Source organism: Columba livia, chromosome 6 (genome assembly GCF_036013475.1).
Source record: "Columba livia isolate bColLiv1 breed racing homer chromosome 6, bColLiv1.pat.W.v2, whole genome shotgun sequence".
Classification (NCBI taxonomy): Eukaryota; Metazoa; Chordata; class Aves; order Columbiformes; family Columbidae; genus Columba; species Columba livia.
The window spans coordinates 27,321,314-27,341,440 of NC_088607.1; the positions used below are offsets into that span (position 1 = coordinate 27,321,314).

The window sequence follows — 20,127 nt, forward strand, 5'->3', positions numbered from 1 at the left end:
TATCAGCTCAGGAGTCACCAAACAGTGTTAACTTAATTTGCGAGATAATAAAGAACCCTCAAAACCAACCAAGATTCTGGAATTCTTGACAGCAAGGTGCTCTTTAGAAAGGAATAAAAGCCAAGAGATAGATGTTATCTGCTTAATGATATTAGACTGAATCCTCCTTTCAGCTTATCCGACTAAAACTAGTGATTGATTCTGCTGATATCAAGTGATGGAATCTGCAGTGAATGTAACAGTTATTGCCAAATTACACAAACACTTGAGTAGATCTGACCAACATTCATCATAAAATACAAAGACACAACCATGAGTGAAGAAAGTGAGAATTCACTTAGAGACATGCATATAAATACATATATATGTATACACACACATATAAAACAACACCCTACATGTGTTTTTTATTTCTGTTTCTAAACATTTCCTACAACATGCAACAAGAAACCCTTCAAATCCAAGGGCTTTGCAGTCCATTCTTGTTTCTTAACTCATTTCTCTCTAATTCAGTTTAGTTTTGAAAAGCTTGTCAAATTCATATTTTTTTCTGTTCTGGGCCAAATCTCAAAATTCTTCTGTGAATTCCTATACAGTTACTATGGTTGTCCAGTAGGGGCAGGAGGAAAGATGTACAACCACAAAATGACAAACAAAAAAAACCAAGCAAAACAACCCCACACCAAAACAGGAGGTGTTTATGTATATTCACTATTAAAGCATATGTTTAAAGCAACTTTTATTTTTCTTGATATCTTCACAATCAAGTCACAAACAGACAAAGAGCCTTAGGAGATAAAATTATTAATACTGCCTGGCTTTTGTCATATAGGCATAGCTTAGAAAGAGATAAATAGTATTGAACATGAGCTGGATAACAATCGGGAAATTTTTCAGCTTTTTTTCAGGCCCTTTTTGAAAAGAATCACATCTAGCACCACCACCTCAGAAACTCAGAACTTCAGACCAAAGTTATGGACTGTCTTTTTCAAAATCTGCCCCTTTTACTCATGTTTTTGTTACTTCAACTTGAAGACGACTTTAAGCAGTTCGGAAATAAAATAATTCATTCCTTTGGCAAGTTGATTTGATGGTGACTTTAAAGATCCTGCTTCTCTCTGGGAGTGAAATTCTGATTCCTCCTCAAACTGGGAGTTTTGGCTGCTATTACTGGAGAATTTCTGTGTCTCAACACCATAGAGCAAAGAACTTGACAAAGCAGAACACATTTCCAATCAATGAGGGACTGATTCTCTCTGGTCCTACACTGACTTGTAAAGAACAACAATGTAATGAGAGTCTTTCTTTTGTGAGCTTGGATACTGGTCGTTAGGATCACTTTTTTTAGCATTTGATGCCACCATCTTGCCAGTGCTCACATTTGCCTTTATCACCACATGAAGCCAAATTAATGGTATAAGAAGCTACGAGGAAAAGAGCAGAGTGACTAGTGAACTTTCTAGCACCCATCTGCTAGCTTGGATTCTTCTCTTCTGCAATTCATGGTGCTCCCTAAATAGTCAGATGAAAAATTAATAAACACCAAAGGCACTTGATTTTGCCTGAAAAAAACCTTAAAACCCCTGAAACTTAGGATTATGACAATTTTCTGTAGAATGTTTCAAAACAGTAGGCAGTTTTAGGCTTGAGGCTTAAGACTTGCCTAAGACTTTGTTCATTTGACTTCTCCATATCGCAACTTTGCATACTAACCTAATACTAACTATTGAAGAACCCATCTCTCCCTGTGTGAACTCCAAGAAATCTGTCTGAAAAATCAAATGGCATTTAGTTTACATTAAGTATTCAACCTGTTTTCCTTTTTCTTTAAACATTCTTTTCGTGGTCATAGTGAAAGAGCAAGACTATTTCCAGCAACTGAATAAGAACTTCTTGAAATGGTGTGGACTGGAGAGGGAGCAATTCGACAGAAGACCATTTCAAAATCACTCCTGTACAAACCAACCTGGACGCCTCAGAGCGTGACAGCAAAGGACTTGCACTATTGTTGTTCAGTTTCATCTCTTGATCGTTAGTCAGTCTTGTCCCCTGGAACAAATTGCTCAGGCCAGCCACTCTCCCCTTCTGGATGGCACGCAAGGACTGCCGGCGGTACTCGTCCCGGGCCCTCCGCGCTTTGTGGCTCCTTTCCTCATCTGCAGCTTTGGAGCGGCGCACTGGGTGGAATGAATGGGAAGGGTGGGAAGAAGATACTTTAGAAATACAAACAGCCATTTACCCCTTTTCTTATAAAACAACTTACTATCTTTATTCTTTATATGACCTGATTTTAAGAACGTTCAAATTACAATGCATTACCACAGAGATGGCTGACTGGGTGACTACCCTGGTGCTCCACAGACAGGCCCACCAGCATGCCAGACCTGAGCTCTCAATGACCTGATCACTACTGGCAATAACTGAGCCTCTACACCTGACGCTTGCTTTGGCTAGAAGAAGAAAAATTCTGTTTCAGGACATCTTTTCCACTGGCAGTAAACCAAGTTTTATATTTCAGGAAAGAATGTTATCTACTGCCTAAAACTAAGTTTGTTTAACAAAATTCTTTGCAACTATACACAGAACTATAATTTCCAATTATAAAAACTAACATGTAGGTCGCACTTTTTGTTGTTAATGGTGCTTTCTTTCTGAAAGGAATCCGCTACCGTTGCTACAGCAGTTAAAAGTCACAGAAGTCTTCACCTTGGAAATTCCAGCAACAATGGAGAAATTAGTAGCCACTGGAAAAGGCACGCTGATGCTGTGGATGTGTTTGTCTCACACTTGAGACTCTGAAATTGCATATAAAGAACCAGAATCTGTACTGGAAGATTTAATACACACCTACCAATGACACTGATCAGGGAGCTACACACTTCCACAACCTGAAATTAGGCTGCTACCCTAGCCATTGCAGGTCAGGCGTCTTTCACTAAAGCTTTTTAATTTTAAAACTAATGTACTAACAATCCTGTCTTCAAAATGGTATAACTGAAATACACCAAGAATTGTACTGCAAATATCATGATGTATCAGCTCTGATCTGGTGCCTCAAGCCCCATTTTGATGATTTTTTAAGACACAAATAACTTCAGGCAGGCAAATTATTCCAGTGCAAAACAAACCTTTAACATCCAGTGAAGCAAATATTAAAAAAGGAAGCTATTGCCTCCAGTAGCAATTATCAATCCTCCCATGACTATCCTGGCTTATATCATACTCAATTCATAAAGTGCACACACTATTTCTTACTCTATTTTGATTGTACCTGTGACTAGGAATGCATGATACAACACCAGACAGCTGCATTTCATTAGGCTGCTTGCGTGCCTCTGGTTTGCACTCGTGATTTAAAGCAAGCAGAAGTATAAATGGATTTGTCCAAAACCTGAAAAGGTTTAATGGAATCAAGAAATAAAATCACTCAATGCAAAATGAAACTAAATTAAACCCCCTGGGCAAATGAGGGATAGAGAAAAGACCTTCAAGTTTAGAGTTATAGAATACCATCACATAGGTAGAAAGACATACAGGACTAAAAGGTCACCAAGATAGAATAATAAATGAGTCATAGATGCTTCATATGTATAAAACTGGTAGGATTTCAGTTTCACTTAATTACATAACCTGTAGTCTTAGCTAAACACAATAATAAACAACTGTGCAGCAGAGAAAACATGAGTAACAGGTTTCACTACTTATCTGACAGGCCATTATTTTTAAGGGTAGATAACGTCATCTAAATGTGCTATTTCACTGGCTCAAGTATATTAGTTACAAAATTTCTGTCTTTTATCCTTTGTAAAGCCACTCAGCGATGGCTGCTTTAAATGCGGACTTCGCAACACAAGCGCCAGCAAGGGAGATGAGTTCAATGCAGCTCAGTGAGACATTTAGAAACCAGTCATTGCTTGTCATAATCACAGTACACAGATCGAGGGCAGACTGCATGGGGTTTTCTGGGATTCTTTTCTGCTGATGTACAGGCTGCCTGAGAATAAAAGAGGCAAGGTATCTTCATGCCCCACTTTCCTCAGCAATAGATACTCTTTTCAGCAGAGATTCCTACTTTATTTTTGCTGGCTAATAAATCTAGGCCAGCAGAAGCTAGTGACCTGGACTACATTTTCCAAAACTATCAGATTCTAATATTTCTTATCAGAAAACAATGGGAAGATGTAGCATAGTTTGCAACTGCCAAATATTAACATTCAGAAAACTTCTTGAAAGTATGTATGACATGCAGCCTTCCCTATACACACACACATATATATGTTTACATATATGTATATACCCATACATGTTATATGTGTCTGTACATATGTTGGGATAGGGAAGGTTGCATGCCACAGATATCTAAATGCATGCATATAGACATTATATATCACAGAATCACAGAATCACAGAATTGACTGGGTTGGAAAAGACCTCAGAGATCAGAGTCCAACCCTTGGTCCAACTCTAGTCCGTTTACTAGATCATGGCACTAAGTGCCATGTCCAATCTCAGTTTAAAAACCTCCAGGGACGGCGAGTCCACTACCTCCCTGGGCAGGCCATTCCAACACCTGACCACTCTCTCTGTAAAGAATTTCTTTCTAATATCCAGCCTAAATTTCCCCTGGTAGAGTTTAAGCCCATGCCCCCTTGTCCTGTTGCTAACTGCCTGGGAGAAGAGACCAATCCCCACCTGGCTATAACTTCCCTTCAGGTAGTTATAGAGAGTGATGAGGTCACCTTTAAGCCTCCTCTTTTCTAGACTAAACAACCCCAGCTCCCTCAGCCTCTCCTCATAGGTCTTATGTTCGAGTCCCTTCACCAGTCGTGTTGCTCTTCTCTGGACCCGCTCCAGCACTTCAATGTCTTTCCTGAACTGAGGGGCCCAGAACTGAACACAATACTCCAGGTGTGGCCTCACCAATGCAGAGTACAGGGGAAGGATCACTTCCCTTGTCCTGCTGACCATGCTATTTTTGATACAGGATAGGATAGCGTTGGCCTTCTTGGCCACCTGGGCACACTGTTGGCTCATGTTGAGCTTCCTATCAATTAGTACCCCCAGGTCCCTTTCTGTCTGACTGCTCTCCAGCCACTCTGCGCCCAGCCTGTAGCGCTGCAGGGGGTTGTTGTGACCAAAGTGCAGCACCTGGCATTTGGCCTTATTGAACTTCATCCCATTGGAATCAGCCCATTTTTCCAGTCTATCCAGATCCCTCTGCAGAGCCCTCCTGCCTTCCAGCAGGTCGACACTCCCTCCCAACTTGGTGTCATCAGCAAATTTGCTGATGATGGTCTCAATCCCCTCATCTAAATCGTCAATAAAGATGTTAAACAGGACTGGACCCAACACTGACCCCTGGGGAACACCACTAGTGACTGGCCGCCAGCTGGATGCAGCCGCATTCACCAGCACTCTCTGGGCCCGGCCCTCCAGCCAGTTCTTAACCCAGCGTAGAGTAAATATATATATATATATACACACACACGCACACATATATATATACACACATATAATAGGCATCTCTCTTGCATTATGACGATTCTTTATTGCAATTTCCCACCTGAGGTATGTGAAGAATTTCTATAATTTGCCATAGGGATGTATAGGGTCTCTTAATCCATGTTTTTCTCATTACTGGAGTCCCGATTTTCTTCCTACCCCATTCCTTACAATTTTTCCCAGAAACCTCTCTCTTCTTCCCCACATTCCTCTATCTTTGGGAGCTGTCTAGTACAGCTCCTACTGTGGATCTGTGTTGCTGTGTCATCCCAAGTTTCTCTCAAAACTCTCTAACTGGTCAAGGGATTTTGTATTGGGTAAATAATCGGTTTTGGCTACTGGAAATAGTATTGTGGGTAAACATTCCTCCAGCCACTACAGTCAGATATCTATAAAAAAGTTTTCCACTCCCTCCAGACAAGAGAATACGTGCCACATGAACCATCCTTCCATAGCAACATTTCCCACAAATTTACCCATCTTGAGAAAGTCAAAGTCTGATGATAAATTTGGACATATTTCTGTAGCAGGTTTTTCTCACAACAGAATTTAGTTAATATTCATATTTCTCTCTTTGACTCTGAACCATCTCACTAGAAATAAGAACTTTATGCCTGGATCAAGTCTAGCAGAAATATTCTAAGATCGAAGAAGCTACAAATTCTGCATTACTTGCTGTATTTCAGGACATGTCACAGCCTTTCTCACAATAAGAAAAACTAGTCAGGACTTCTAGTACTCTCTTAAGCAGGAACAGATTACTTTTCCTGACTGGCTGTCCTTTTACAGTAAATGTACTTCTGGCATGACCCTGTGAAAAGCATTGCATTCAATAGTCAGTATTCTGAGTTGGGAGATTAGATATCTGAATGATGCCTTCCATCCTTAAAAATCGCTGAATCGTTACCATAGGCCCATGTACCTAGCATCAGGAATTACTACAAATAATAATTTACATTTTCTTTATCTTCCTTTTATATTACAGTAGTGATGAGTGTAGGAAATGAGGAATTTGATCGATTTCTCAAGCTGCCAGGAATTCTACCATTCAACCAGGTCCTGGAAGTCCATCTCCACTACTGGCTTTCTTTTCAGGTGCTTGGTGATTCCAACAACAGGTACATCCTCCCTCAGTGCTCATAGAATTAAGCACTTTTGCCCTAATGGCACCAAATTTCACTTGTGTAGATGTGCCTGAGCTGTTTATATAGGTTAGGTGCCAACACAATTGTAGCTGCAGTAGAGCAGGCCAAAAATGGTTTACCAAACCATCCTGGAAAACTGGTAAAAATATCCAGACTGAGGTCTCTGCTGTCATGTGGTTATCATTACTAGAAATATTTATGTTAAAACAAGCTTGGAAATGTCTGCATGACCTGCAGTGTGAACATACTCTAACAACAAAGAAACCACAAAGCTTGGGTATGCAATATCACTTATGATCCTATAGGTCCCAATTTGTGTTTGTTTTGTTTTCCTTTAACAGTTTACAAGAATCCATTATAACTCTCTGCTAACCTAAGTTGTCTTTTGAGTGAAAATCACAGAATCACAGAACGTTAGGGATTGGAAGGGACCTCAAAAGATCATCTAGTGCAATCCCCCTGCCAGAGCAGGAACACCCAGATGAGGTTACATAGGAAGGCGTCCAGGCAGGTCTTGAATGCCTCCAGAGAAGGAGACTCCACACCCTCCCTGGGCAGCCTGTTCCAGTGCTCTGTCACCCTCACTGAGAAGAAGTTTCTTCCCAAATTTAAGTGGAATCTTTTGTATTCCAGTTTGTACCCATTACCCCTTGTCCTATCATTGGTTGTCACCGAGAAGAGCCTGGTTCCATCCTTGTGACACTCACCCTTTACATATCTGTAAACATTAATGAGGTCACCCCTCAGTCTCCTCTTCTCCAAGCTAAAGAGCCCCAGCTCCCTCAGCCTTTCCTCATAAGGGAGATCCTCCACACCCTTAATCATCTTTGTTGCCCTGCGCTGGACTCTCTCCAGCAGTTCCCTGTCCTTCTGGAACTGAGGGGCCCAGAACTGGACACAATATTCCAGATGTGGTCTTTTATATTTTCACTTAGGATTGGGAAATCACTATTAGTATTAGAACTTCGCCAGGACTGCTAAATATTTTGATACAGATGAGGACTAATTCATGCTGTGCTGCTGCTGAACTGGATCACAGAATTTGTGAAAGACTAGAGGTTCTCCATTTTGTATAATCTATTCTGTGCTTTTGAAGAGTTGTGAGTTACAGGGAGAGCTACGGGAAAGCAGAAAAAAAAAATAATAATAATGTGCTATGAATATGCATCCTCATTTTAAAATTATTTTGTTTCAGCTTTACCCTCATTAATAATTCTTGGAAGCCTGTTTATGAGCAATTCAAAATGACTACTTAATAGATAAAATTCAATCTTCAAATTTTCTGAATGCATATACAAATCAGATGGTGTTTTTCCCTGTCCTAATTGGAAAATAACTTCCCACAAATACTCTGCAGTTTGGCTAGAGTTCAGCAATCTTCTTCTCTGAAAGCATGTGAATAATCCATCCCTATTCAATAATGCACTCTGAAACCTATTGAAGTTCAGTGAGCACATACTTAAGGTTGAGCACTTGCTTTGTTAATACATAGCTGAACGGGGGACTACTCACTTTAATTACAGTATTTCATAAAATGCTCCTGCCAGTAAACTCACTTGAATTTCTGTGGAAGATAAGTACCAAAGAAACACAAACTCATTTAAAATTCAGACAAAAAAAAGTTCATAGACATAGTTTTTAGAAGAATGTAAAAATACAACAATAGAAAGGAAGCTATAACGAATCAGCCTGGTATCCTACTTCCAACAGAGACCAAAAGTGAGTGTTTAGGGAAAGCCATAAGAACAGATCAAGTCACTCAACTCCATTTACATTTTTACTGAAATAATTTTTGTCTGGAGATGAGTATGGCTGGTCAGATGGTATCTGAGCACTTCATTGCTTGATGCAGTTTGCAGAGGTTTATGAATGTACTAAAAGAATGCCTTTTGCACTATTCAATCTGATGAATGTTTATCTTACAATTTTTCTTATAATGTTTTGCAGATTCCTTTTCTGCTCTGACAGAAAGAGGTCACACTGAGAGACTGTGATAAAGGGCGTTGTTTATTGAATACTCTAGAACCTACAAAATGGAACAGCCCATACAAAGATCCAAACGTACTCAGAATGTATTTACTCCTCTATCCAAGCTTAGTCTTAGTTCTCACTTCTCAGTTTCAGAGTATAAGAGCTTTGAATAGTGGACTCTTTGAATCAGTCTTTTCTGCTACTCATTTTCTCATTTGCCAACCGATATACTTGTTCCACATGTTAACTCACAACCACCCTCTATAACACCCCAATATATTTCAATGATATGAAATCAAAGCATGTAATTGCTCTTATGACCTCATTATTTTCCTTTTAGTACTGATTTCTCAAGTTATTCTACATTTGTTATTTAGTATATTAAAAAGCACTAAAATGATGTATTTCAATTAACACAGCAGTTCTATGGGCTTTGTTATTTGACACAATCAGGCAAACAGCAGAAGCAAACTGAACCAAACAACTGAAACTAATATTAGCAACACTTTTTTGATTGCCTTGGCAATAAACAGCTGAGACAACACGATGAGGAGAGATGAATCCTCATCACATTCTAAATTCCATCTACTAAATAAATTAGTAGTGTAATCAATATCATTGCTACACTTGCTCTCCACAATAGCTGTTCTAGCCCTGCTGTTCCTCTTCAGTACTGACCCCCAGCACTGTTGAACATGAAGGGCTGACTTCAAGGAGATGAGACACAAAGGAGCCTTCTTCCTAACAGGCAATGCGGTTTCCATCACAGGTGTGTAGAGACAAAAGATGTTAACAGTACCTTAGTAGTACATCTGCTTGTGATTCTCTTATGCATTTATTTATTGTTTAGAAAAGTTGACAAGTGGAGAGCTTTGCATAACTTGATTAAATTTCCTCTCAGTGTCCCAAAGGAATATTTGAAGACAAAATGAAAGGATTACCAGAAAACAACACCACCACCAAACAAACAAACGAACACCAGAAACACGTGAACCTAAAATCAAAAGTGAAATATCTGGTGAACCTGAGGTACTAGTTCCTTCCATAGCAATTTCAGATGTTCCCATTTCCAAATATTTGTTATTGCCTGCCTGCTGGAGGTTCTGGCTTCTGCAGCAAAGTTAAGGAAACAGGAAATATTAAATTCTTCAGGAAGCTCAATGCAAAGTCTGATGGCATAGTCTAACCCAGCCAGTAACGGGTTTCAGATAAGGCACTAAACACTGCATCTTCATACCTTAAGCTGTCACAGCCATTTGCTAATGGAACACAGTTCTAAGCCCTCAAACCAACTGGGACAAATTGAGGAACTGAGATAAGCATAAGAGGATAAACAAGGATGTGATACACTCATTAGTCTGCAGTTAGTTTAATGCAAAATCAATTACTGATAATGGCATAAACTCTGGCAACACAGAATTTATAATAGGCTGCAAAACCCAACTGTGGTTCCGTCAGCTAGAAGGCACTGAGCTTTTGTTTTGCCACAGCAACACTATTACTGGTGACCAAGCTGGACAGGTTGAAATTATGTGAGCTGCAGTTGGTCACCCTTTTGACCACCAGCAGACAGATCTGTAGGTACTGAGGCACAGAGTGATGGTGAGAGAATTCCATCAGAGCATACAGAATACTCCAAAGGCTACACAAGGAAAAATACGGGTGGTAGATTATATCCAGCAGCATATAATGCAGTTGAAAGTGTTTTGACAGAACAAGAACGCAATTACAGAAATCATGGTCAAAACCTTTCAGAGCTTGTTCCTTTCCTCTCTGCCTTCTCCCATAATTCCTCTGTTACATTTCTTGTGTGTGTCCCTGTACAACCAAGAGTCCTTCAGAAAAACAAGACAACAATTTAAAGCCTCGGTTTCCTCTTTAATGCAATAGTAAGAAAACAATAGCTGGTTTTAGTAATGTTTATAGTATTTTGTCTCCTTGCCAATTTCAGTGCAGATAGGCTGCAAACATATTTTCTTTCCTTATCTACCATCAAAGAAATGCTAAAGTACAATACCACCCTCTATGGTAGGTTGCCAGCTGATGCTCATTGACAATGCCTCATTTTCTACAGAACTAAAGGGCTATTTTTTCCCCTACTCATTCTGCTCTTAAACATCCAAAATACAGAAAGCTACGGTTTTCCTTTCTGAATAAACACGTACACCTGGATTTAGATAATTCTGCAGGAAATAATTACCTTCTCTTTATTGACAGTGTAATATACAGAAGTTTTATCAATCAAAAATGAGCATAGCTTGCTATAAGCTTGGAAAATGGCACCAGCGTATCTTATATAAATTTAATTTGTGTTGTTCAGAATGATTAACTATCACATCAGTGCCAGGTAAAAGGACTTCAGTAATTAGTCTTCAGGAGCTCCTGAACTGATGACTAAAATCATAAAACAAAGTCATTGCATATTTTGAAACATTTTTTTCACTTCTGTCAGGAAATACGTACCATGACATCAATATTTTTTCCCCACTTCATGAGGTATTTTATGCAACACATACTATCAGCTCCCTAAAACTCCATTTCTAGCACTAGTTGATTAACCTTTTTTACATATAATTAATACAATAACCCAACATGAGCTAAAATCTAATTGTTATATTTCTTTTTGTGCAGAGTAATCGAATCAGTGTAGACATGGCAAACAAAGAAATGTTCTGCCTCCAACAAAATTGCACAATCCTTATTGCAAAAGAATTTCCTACTTCTAAAGCCAACTACACAATAGACTCCAGATAGATTGGACATGCATTTTATTCACAATAACCTATTTGGTCTTCTTACTCGTAATGTGAACATTTACTTTTCTAGAGTATGTATGTATTTATATACACATAGTAATATATTTGTTCTGTTCCTTATAGGCTTTTAAAAATCACTGATGTCCTTTTAAATTCATCACAGTGATGACATTAATAAAGAATTTCAGGGTAGCTAAAAAGGAAGAGCATCTCCATAGAGTGAGATGATCATCATAAGGATTATTTTAAGGGCAACAATCTATTATTTACTGTAATCTTCTGAAATTAAGTGAGTTTCAGTGCTGATATCATAGCTTGACCCCTTCACCATATGGAAGTAATTAAAATACAGATGAAGACAGATTTTTACCTCTTTGGAGATAGCTGAGGACAAGCTGTCAAAATAACTGTGTCCGGAAATATTGTTACTAAGCCAAAACTGTTAATTAATTACACTAGACAAAAATTAATTATCTCAGTCACTGGACACAAAACAATTTCTACAAGTCATTGACATGGATTTTTATTCAGAAAGAAATGGGAGATTGGCAAATTCACAGTAACTTCCGTTTGTAAGGTCAAGCTGGTATTTTCCCACAAAATAACACGGCATTTTGCCTTGCTCTAGGTTGAAGAGATTTTCAGAAACATATTCTTTCATTCTACAAGTCTCCTTCTATTTGCTTTTAGAAAAACATGAATCCTGTGAAGGTAATTTTACTCACACTGTTCTTCCCACTCCTGGTCATCGTCACTGTGTTGATTATGCTGCTGAGCTTGCTTGAGACTCAGATACAACTCTTTTGCTCTGATTTCTTCCTGCTGCCTTATTTGTTCTTCTCCCCTCTGCCTCTCCTCTTCTTCTCTTTTCTAGGCAAAATGAAGTAAAACTGAGGTCACTAAAGAGGAAGAATGTGCCAAAAGTTAGGACACTGGTTCAGTTGCTTCCCCCTGACAGAGCAGTGATGTTACCTTGGTCAAATCACTGTCTCTTCTAACTTCAGGCTTCTCACTTACCACAACAGGCTAATAGAAGTTTCCCACCTCTTAGCTATATCTGAGGAAGGTGTGTTTTGAGATGCACAGGTATCACAGGAAGAAGGAACATGTAAGTATCTAAGACCAGAAATCTAGATGTAAAACATGTCTCATCATGTGGCACCAAATCTTGTGCTATCCTAGAGTCCATACGCAGTGCTTATGTCCACATGTGCTCCCATTGAAGATATCACTGTCACTCAAGCAGCAGACACATCTACAGAACCTGTAGAATTCAGTAACTGATTTACTGGTGCTCTTAGTTTAGCAACTGTCACCACGTGTCATCCTAACCAATACAGAGAATCATCACAGCAGAATTCACAGCATCATTAAAACAATCCGTGGTCTATTTTAGTAAGTACTGCAAATGTGAGCGGAAAGATTTTAAAAATTGGGCTAAAACCTGACTTCCGTTATTCCCTAAACTTGGTCTGTGGGTTCAGGAGATGCAAAACTGAGCTTTCATTGTGTTGCTCATCACCCTGAAAAAAGTAACTTGCACACTTAAGTTTTTTTACACATGGGTTCTTCCTGTTCAGTGTTTAAAGATGCTACCTATATAAAAATTCACACCATGTCTAAATGTTTGGTACAATTCAGCTTCTTTTTAGGCTGAAAGGGGTTGAACTATATAAAAGCTATATTACTTTAGTAAAAGTATATATTAGTTGCTTAACATTACAGTAAATAGTGTGTGTTTTATAATACATCGGAAAAGTACATATTCAAAGGTTGCCTGTCCTATCTTGACACCTGCCAGGGTATAAATACCAGAAGCAGCTTGAATACAGTAACATGAATGTCCAAACAATGTTGGTTTCTAATACCCCTCAGAGGGACTCAGACACATTTTCCCCATGGTGAAATGGGTCCATGGAATGTCTGTCTGGAAAACAGAAAAAACTTTTGCCCATCATGGGGAAGAAAAGGCTTTTTTTTAATCTCTCCCTGCCCCTGGTTCTCTCTAGCTCTGCAGAACTTATCTGCTGTTAACCAGAAATCCAGAATTGAAGGGACACTAATTCTTTTTGGAAGACAGCTTTCCAAAACAACTTTGTTGTTTGCAATCTCTAGAAGCTCAGTGAGGACCAGAAGCAGCAGGAGGAGTCAGGACTGTTTGGTTGCTCTGGTCATCACAACAGTACATTTAAGGAAAAATGACATGTTATATTTGCGTAAATATGGAAATAACAGTGGAAATCCAAGTGTGAATAAACAAGGACAGGTGTCTTAAGTTTCACAGGGATGGTTGGCTTCGGAATAGTCAGCCAACTGACACAGCTCTAAGTGCTTTTGTCCACTGACAATTCAAAAAGACTGAAAAGAAGCAATTTCGCAGTGACAAGCAACACCATCTTCGGAGTGGGAAAATGGAACAAGTGCAAATCTCCACCCTTCAAAAGAATTCAACCACTGCTCCGTTTGCCTAAGGAACATAACCCAACGTTTCTCAGCACAGCTGAGCTCCACCAGTTACACCAGCAGAGAGGATCTGTCTTCTTGATAATGCAACAAACCAAAAGACCTGAAATCTTGGGTATTAAGTCATGTGCCTGTGTAAATAATAATAGTTCCATAATACACAACGAACAATAAATTAGTCTGCTCTTATTATTTCTGAGAAACAAAACCCTAGTATTGTTCTTCAGTCAATTTTTTATATTTTTAATGCTAGTATCTTTGATTATTTCTAACATCATCCTGCCATTGTTATCTCCCAAGTCCTAAAAATACCAGTGGAATGGACAGTTCATTATTTTGGAAAAGTCAATGCTTTTAGGAAGCACTGTTTTCAAAGACCAGAAGCTCCTTCAAAATTAAAAAAAAAAAAAAAAAATAATAATAATTACGTTTTTACATACCCCATAGAATTAAGGATTCTATATTTCAGTTTCTAGTAAATGGCTTTACTCCCTTCCTGGAAATAGTATGTAACCAGCTCTTCTTCATGCTTATGAGGAGAACATTTATTTACTTAGCTCTACTACCTAAAAAAATCCAATACATCTAGGCTATCTTTTCAGGAAGACAGACAGACACAGAGGTAATCCTGGGTTATCAAAATGTTTTCTATTCAACATCTCAAACCACGAAGTCAACTTCATATGGGGGAGGGGAAAAAAAAAAAAAAAAAAAAAAAAAATCAATCTCACATCAGTTTCCCTGAATCACACGAGTTTCATCACAAGTTATTTTTTTTAAATGTAGCTATTGTTGAAGCATTTGTAATCAAAATATGAAAGTGCCTTGAAAAAAAACAAACACACCACACAACACAACATCAAAACCCAACCAAACCAGAATTGGGGTGGAGTCTGAGTTCTTAACGGAAAGCAGTAAAGCCTACTAAGAAAATCCTACTTTTTTTTTTTTTTTTAATGAGAAAAAGTAGATTTAAATCAAAGAAGAAATAACCACAAAGCAGCTGTCAGTGATGGCACTCGATTCTGAATTCACAAAACTTTTTTGTGTCATTTTCCTTTTTAAAGGAAGCAAAATTCTGTTTATTCAAATTAGCACATGGATGCATGTGCAAGTATATTGTGCAACTTCTTACAGGTGTGTGAGGAGAAACAAGCCTTGTTAGTATGACAGAGGATAGAAAATTCATCCTTTTGTCAACTAAAAAGCATATGTTTGTATTTTAAATGAGCAACAACAACTGAATTTTTCACATTTACTCCGCTGGAAGAACACAACAACCAGTTTACCTGCTTCTCCCCATGAACGCAATCCTGCACGCCAGAGCTGAGAGTGAAGAGCTATAATAATCTACAAACATCACTTTCTGCCTGACAGTTGAGAGAGATTGTATTGTGTGCTGTGACCCTTTCAGCTCTTCCAGAATAATTAGGGAGGTGACAATCCAGTATGTAGTCGCAAATTGCCAAGAAATACCAACCTGCTGCAAAAAATCACACTGGCAATTCAATAGGCAGCAGTAATCCTCTCCAGCTTTAACTCCACTGGAGAATTTGAACATGCTAAATGATCTTTTCTAGCCTCCGGCAGTTGAGCATTTACCATAAACTTGTTACTTGTTACTGTAAATGTGTGCCTCACAATGTCTGATGGGTTTACTACAGCCAGCTCTAAATAATATTTAATATTACCCATGGTTAGCTTCTAATGTTTCAGTCCAATGCAGATGAGATGAGATGAGGTCAGCATTTATTTTTTGCTGCAGAAAGATTGTTTTAAAAAAATGCACAGAGGAAAAACCAAAATACAGCAATTTATTTTTTCACAATGCAAAATGGAGCTTCTGGCTGCCACGGCTCTTGGGGTCTCTCTGGGGAGTCTCATGGGATGCAGGGCAGCTAAAACACTGACATCCTGCTCAAGGCAAAACCCACAGGGCGTACTTGTTACAACAGTCTTCTCCGAAGCAAAGGATGCCCAGGATTCCCTCAAAGCTTCAGGCTGGCAGGAAACATCTTGGGCAGCCCTGAGAGCTGCAGCTCCATTCCAGCTGCTGTGAATCTCCTGAGATGCCGCAGCAGCCAGCGCTGAGCCGGGGCAGACCTGCAGGACACCTGCCACAGAGCTGGGAGCCAACCTGGCTTCAGGTCTGAGCCCTCAGGACACACTGCTCTGAAAACGGGAATCTGGAAATCCCAGGGTCCCCCATTCCAGGACAGCCTGGCATAGCAGGAAGAATTCAGAGATCAGAGTTCTCCGCAAACCCACCTGACAGTTTCCAACGGAGCTGTGAGAGTATAATCAGAAATATGTCCAACTCCTTCCCAACCTTTTTTTCTGAGAAAATTTTCTCATCTCAGAAGAGTTTACGGAGACATTATTTTCTTTTCTACTAGCAATGTCTCAAAAGGAACACAGGGTTTGTATCACTTCACTGTGCATGTATTTGCAGGGAGACAAATGTACAAAATGCAGTCACATTTTATGCAGAGGTTGTTACATTTTGGTCATGGATATGCTCCAGGACATGCTATTCATATACGGCTCATATAGGGAGGCAACAACATACACTGCTTGGTAACTTGCCATAGATCCAGTGAAATTCTGCTAAGAGTTTGTCTCTTCACAGCTTGAATTCCTAATATGTAAACTGCCCTCACTAGCAGTTCAGATTTTCCCATCTACCTATTGAAAATAACAAAGCTTTACTAGTTTTTACTAGCGATCCAGACTAAAGACAGTGGCTTCAGCAGTGCACTCATTACTGATGTCATTGGGAAAAGACTCTTTTTTAATATCACAGTTCCTCACAAGTAGGATAGAAAACCCTAAAGACCTGATTCCCAGCAGAAACTCACAGCTGCCTCACTTCCAACATTGTTAAAGAGATAACTACATAGAAGAAAAAAAAAAAAAAAATCTAAACTCTGGTTGCACAAAAGAAAACAAAATGAAGGATAAATGTATTACTGTAATTGAGATTGAATGAACCCAGCCGAGGCATCTTCAGAACGAACTGGGTGCCAAACCCCAGCAGGAAGGTGTTGGCATATTCCTGGATTCTAAATATGCTGTCCTGAGGAAAGCACAGAGCTGAACTTACAGCTTATTTGCTCTTAAAGATAAGAGGCCCATCCAAGTGCTTATGTTAACTTGGAGACAGAGTTTTTTTCAGATCAGAACAGAATGGTCACTGCTATATCATAAGAAGCCCACACTACTGTGGTGGTGGTGACATTTTAGTGCATTCTTATACACATAGCAGCAATTGTCTGAAGAATCAGGTCCACAGCACTTTTGGGCACAGTAGAGCACTCAGGCACATGTTGAAAGCCCATCCAAGTCCAAAGGACTGAAGTGTGTTCTTTCTAATAAGCAGAAGCTGTACTTAATAAAGATCTCCTGAAGCGCTAATTATTCTGTTCTTCTCTGAGAGTTAATTGTAAACCTGTCTTCTCTGATATGAACAGAAACAGCCAGAACACAGAAACTCCTGGATTCATACCTTAAAAAAGCTCACTTCACTCATCATAATCCCAACTGGACTTAAAGGCCATGAACCTAAAACCATTAAAAGAAGAAGGAGAAAAAAAAAAAAAAAAAAAAAAAAAAAAGGAAAGGAAATTATAATGAGCTCTTCCTCTCTTGTTTCCTAACAAGAGAATAAGGACTATTTTTCCTTAAGTGCCACTCTCATTAAAACTCCTACTAAATATTTTTGATGAAGGAAGAAAAACATTTATATGCAGCTTTTGGTTAACACAAACTCCCAAGGTATTTTGAAGAAGCAATCTAGCTTTACTGTCAACTCTGATTATATTATTACATTTGGCAGGTACCTGATGTTGTCATACAGATAGTACTTCACTATTAACATTCTCATGCTTTATGTAGACCACATGAAGAGCGAGCTGCGAGAGTCTCTCTCTGTTATTTCTAAATGTAGCTGAAGGATGCCACCCGCCCCTGGCTGGCTGACACTCATACCTGTAATTTGTCTTAGCTCTGCACATTGTTCAAGACTCTTAACGACAGCAACTGATAACAGTTGGGAATTATGCCTATGATCTCATAGGCTTTGTGAATTAGCAAAAAGTTCAATGATAGTAATTGCCTCTCTTATTTGTCCTTTGCAATAGGTGCATTAAAGAATAGCTGTCCTTAAACTGCAAAAATAGAGCAGTCAACATTTGTATTCCAGCATCACAAATTAAAGGCATTTCTGCTTAAGAAACACCGAGGAAAGCAATACCTTTCTAAAAGTGTTGGAAAAGGAAACAGAGATTATCATTCACTTTGATACGTGAGATATCATTTATCTAGTGCAGACAGCCCTAAAGTCCCACAACAGATCAAAATGAATAAAAGCATTTTTCAAAAGGAGTATTTGTGATACAATATGGTTAGAAATTAAACTTCTCAGCAGAAAGGACAGAGTTTCAATCTCCCAAGTCAAAACGCTTTAAGAGGATGAAGCATTAGCAGAGACTGAACTTATCATATCGCAGTTTAGAGACTGCTTTAAACATGGTCTGGTCATCATCACAGAAGGATGATTACCAATGCATTAAATATTTTAAACCTGTTAAAGTGGACTTGCTAAATGATCTGTGCCTCATTTCATACCCTGAATCATTAATGAAAGATACATTTCTTTGTGATTTCAATGGTTGCAGTCACATATTAGTAGATTCATTAGCTCATCTTTTTCCCAACACCTTAGCTCTATTCACTTTTTGAAGTTGGAAGTCGATTCCAGAAACATAACTTTCCTGTTTTCCTGTCCAGGCACCTTTCCACTCATTCCGCTTGTAAATATTTCATGTACTTCTTCCCCTGCACAAGAGTAGTTATAAAAAGAATAAAATGGGAAGGAGACAGGAAGTCAAGTGAGCTTAAACAAGCCAGTTGACAGAGAAGTTAACAACTCCCCCTTATTAACCTGTGAGATACACTTGCCTTTGAAATTCCTTTACTGTTTTTAAGTAGTTCTACAACACTATGTACAAGATCTGTTCTTTGAAGACCAAGTATAGATAAGCTGCTCTTCTGAGTAGCAAAAGTGTGGTGTTATAGTACCAGGGATTAATCCTGCCTTTGGATCTCTGCTGGTGGAACCCTGTGTTGGTCCAAGTTCCTCCTAACAGACCTCATTAAAGACCCAGGGCTGGAAGTGTAATTAGACTATTGTTGTATTAATGCAGCAAATGCTGGGAGCACACTCAATAAAGAGGCATTTTAGAAACAATTGCTACATAATGTCTTGTTTCCAAACTAATTTTTGAAGCCAAAGAGTTCATTTCTGCTGAGTGTTGTCTTAAAAACTTTGGTCTTTTAATTAAATTTTTGCAAATATCCTCTTCAAATAATGGATTTAAAGGAAACCATGGTGGGGGGGAAATGTATTCTATTTCTTTGATAAAATAAAGATTTGGCAACTTTATGAATAGGGCTAAAGAAATCCCAGCTAAAAGTTAGTATTTGAAATTCAAAGTAGAAACTGAACCAAATCGTCATCCCACTTAGAGCAGTGCAATTCTTGCTCCTACCAGGCACCCAGCTGGATGGAGGATACCCACTGACTTCCCAAGGAACACTGGGAACACAGATCACTGTGACATTACCTTTCCATCAATATGAAAACAAGCAGAATTTGGTGCCATTCCTTTTAAATTGTATCAACAACTGAAAGACTAGTTTTCCTTAAAAGGAAATTATGAACCCTGGCCACCAAAAGTCTCACAAGTTGCTCACTCTGCTTTTTGAAAAAGTCTCTTTGAAACAGAAGAATAACCATGAGCTTGTGGACATTCACCCCAGCAAGTGCACTGTAAATCAGCCACAGAGATATAAGTGAACAGGCCTGTATTGGCCTTTGTTTGAGAGGGCTTTGCTTTCTGGAAAGAGTGTTTAATTAGTTGCTCTGACCATTAATAGAGGCACTTGAAAGGTATAGTTGCATTACTCATTGATACCAAATTTCAAAGGCCTGTTCTCTCTTATGAATTCAAATTAATCATGCAAAGGTAAAATTAATCATGCAACCTTGCACAGAGGAGGCCGCAGGAACTGCCCCTGCTTTGTGCTACAGAACCACCCCCAAGCCCCAGGCCCACAGCTCACAGAACGACAAGCAACTTGCTGACTCCAGTTTGTAATCAAACCATAAAGTTTAACACTGAGTTCTTCAGCATTTCTCCCATCACAGCAGGGGGCAGTCTGTCTGCACCTTCTGCACCTTTAATCACCATTCCAAGAAGGGAAAAATGCCATAGCAAGCTGCCAGCAGG

At 39.0% G+C, this 20,127-nt stretch overlaps 1 protein-coding gene across 8 annotated transcripts in view; it reads right to left on the reverse strand.

Moving 5' to 3' along the window:
* SH2D4B (SH2 domain containing 4B) overlaps window positions 1-20,127 on the reverse strand; it is a 126,239-nt gene that overhangs the window by 37,680 nt on the left and 68,432 nt on the right. For all 8 annotated transcript variants that reach the window (XM_065067668.1, XM_065067665.1, XM_065067664.1 and 5 more), the window contains 2 exons: window positions 12,100-12,244; window positions 1,967-2,177 (listed from right to left, as the gene is read on the reverse strand). In XM_065067668.1, the coding sequence (XP_064923740.1) occupies window positions 1,967-2,177; window positions 12,100-12,244 (356 nt within the window). The remainder of the gene's footprint in view (window positions 1-1,966; window positions 2,178-12,099; window positions 12,245-20,127) is intronic.